This window comes from Pseudozyma flocculosa (assembly GCF_000417875.1).
Source record: "Pseudozyma flocculosa PF-1 unplaced genomic scaffold scaffold00018, whole genome shotgun sequence".
Lineage (NCBI taxonomy): Eukaryota > Fungi > Basidiomycota > Ustilaginomycetes > Ustilaginales > Ustilaginaceae > Pseudozyma > Pseudozyma flocculosa.
Window position 1 is genome coordinate 655,117 of NW_006920886.1, and position 2,094 is coordinate 657,210.

At 55.1% G+C, this 2,094-nt stretch overlaps 1 protein-coding gene across 1 annotated transcript in view; it reads left to right on the top strand.

Moving 5' to 3' along the window:
• The window catches only part of PFL1_06894 (uncharacterized protein), a gene marked incomplete at both ends in the record, with an annotated part of 3,380 nt that extends 3,294 nt beyond the window's left edge, over window positions 1-86 (top strand). The window contains one exon of the mRNA XM_007882812.1: window positions 7-86. Coding sequence (XP_007881003.1) covers window positions 7-86 — 80 coding nt within the window. The remainder of the gene's footprint in view (window positions 1-6) is intronic.
• Between the last annotated feature and the right edge of the window lie 2,008 nt (window positions 87-2,094).

The following is a 2,094-nucleotide window of genomic DNA, read 5'->3' on the forward strand; positions in this document are numbered from 1 at the left end:
GGCAAGGGACCGGGCAGCAGGCGACGGCGCCGCGGGACGAGGAGGGGCGTCGGCAGCAGCAGCAGGTCGAAACGGGCGCCGGCTGAGTCCCTCGCCGGCGCCGCTGGTGCACCACGATGCGCGTACACGGCCTCGACCGGATTCCCTCGCCGCTTCATCCTCTTCTCGTTTCGGCAGTCGTCCCCGTCGTCCGCTCGCCACCGCCCATCCACGGGCGCGAGACATGTACACTAGTCTGCAGGTGTCTGCCTGCCCTCTCTGCTCTGCTCTGCTCCGCTCCGCTCCGCTCCGCTGCACCACGACCGCCGGATCGGCACGAACAGATGCGATACCTCCCGAGTGCACGCACGCGCATCGACATGACCTTCCCGCCGCGCCCTACCGTCGCGACTCGGTTGCCCTCGTGCGTTACTTGGTCGACCCTCGGGCCGTCGTCTCCAGGCAACAGCCAACCGAGCGACCCTCTCTCGCTCGCCCGGCCCTCGGTCATCCCCGCGCTCGACGCTATCGAACGAGACGGACGCCAGAAAGCCTACCAAAAAAAGGATGTAAAAAAGGCAAAAAGAATGCAATCTGGAGGAATCGAACATCCGTCTAGTCGGAACCACCATCCCGACGAAGGGACGCAGCAAGAGCCACAACGACTCGTACTAACCACTATACTAAGACTGCCTTTCATGTTGCGGCGTTCCACATTTGAACACATCGCTAAGCGTTACAAAGGGCTCCCCAAAAATCCAAAACGGATTCGCTGGTTGAGCGATCTGAGAACTTCAGTTGGTCCCTTGGGTCCCCCCTGGTGCAGTGAAAGGGTTAGAGTTTAAGCTCTACCGTTGGCAAAACGGGGCTCAAAGTGATTGTCCTATTTTTAGAAAGTTGGCCGGATCGCTCTGGTGTCTCTATGAAAGTTGTAGAGGGGGTGCAGGGAGGCATAATGGCCAGGAGGAAAAAAGTTCCTTTTGGATGGTCGAAGTTGTATGAGGTTGGGAAGTTGCATGAAGTTAAACTTCACCAACCTCACCTGGTGTAGTTCAACAACTTCGACAACTTCGACAACTTCGACAGCCCTTTGTACCTTGGGCCTGCCTGTTGGTGAGGCTTTGTGGGACAACCTGTGACACTGTCACAGGGACAGAGAGGTTGTTGGCCAACCTCATGAGGCTATGGAAGGTTCACCATGCTCAGGGAAGTTCATTGCTGCCTACCTATCTACAGGGTGACCTTGCCTGTGAGGAAGGGTTACAAGGGGGTTCCCTGGGATCCAAAACGGATTCGCTGGTTGAGCGATCTGAGAACTTCAGTTGGTCCCTTGGGTCCCCCCTGATGCAGCAAAAGTGTTAAAGTTTAAGCTCTACCATTGGCAAAACGGGGCTTGAAGTGATCGTGCTATTTTTGGAAAGTTGGCCGGATCAGTCTGGTGTCTTAACAAAAGTTGTAGAGGAGGCCCAGGGAGGCATATTGGCCAGAAGGAAAAAAGTTCCTTTTGGGTGGTCAAAGTTGTATGAGGTTGGGAAGTTGGGCATGAAGTTAAACTTCACCAACCTCACCTGGTGAAGTTTGTGAACTTCGACAACTTCGACAACTTCGACAGCCCTGTGCACCTTGGCCCTGTCTGCCTGTGAGGGTTTGTGGGACACCAGGGGACACTGTCACAGGGACAGAGAGGCTACTGGACAACCTCCTGAGGCTGGGCAAGGTTCACAAGGTTCATTGAAGGTTGGTCTTGCCTGGCTACCTGCAGTGCAACCTTGCCTGTGAGGAAAAACCCCCCCAGGGAGGGTGAAAAAACCTCAGGACAAGGTGTGAGAGGTTCCTATGTACAACATGAGGTTGACGAGGTTGCTGAAGTTGCCAGGTGAAGTTGCTGAACCTCACCAACCTCCTGCCAGCTTCACTGGACCTTAGGGTTAGGGTTAGGGTTAGGGTTAGGGTTAGGGTTAGGGTTAGGGTTAGGGTTAGGGTTAGGGTTAGGGTTAGGGTTAGGGTTAGGGTTAGGGTTAGGGTTAGGGTTAGGGTTAGGGTTAGGGTTAGGGTTAGGGTTAGGGTTAGGGTTAGGGTTAGGGTTAGGGTTAGGGGTTAGGGTTAGGGTTAGGG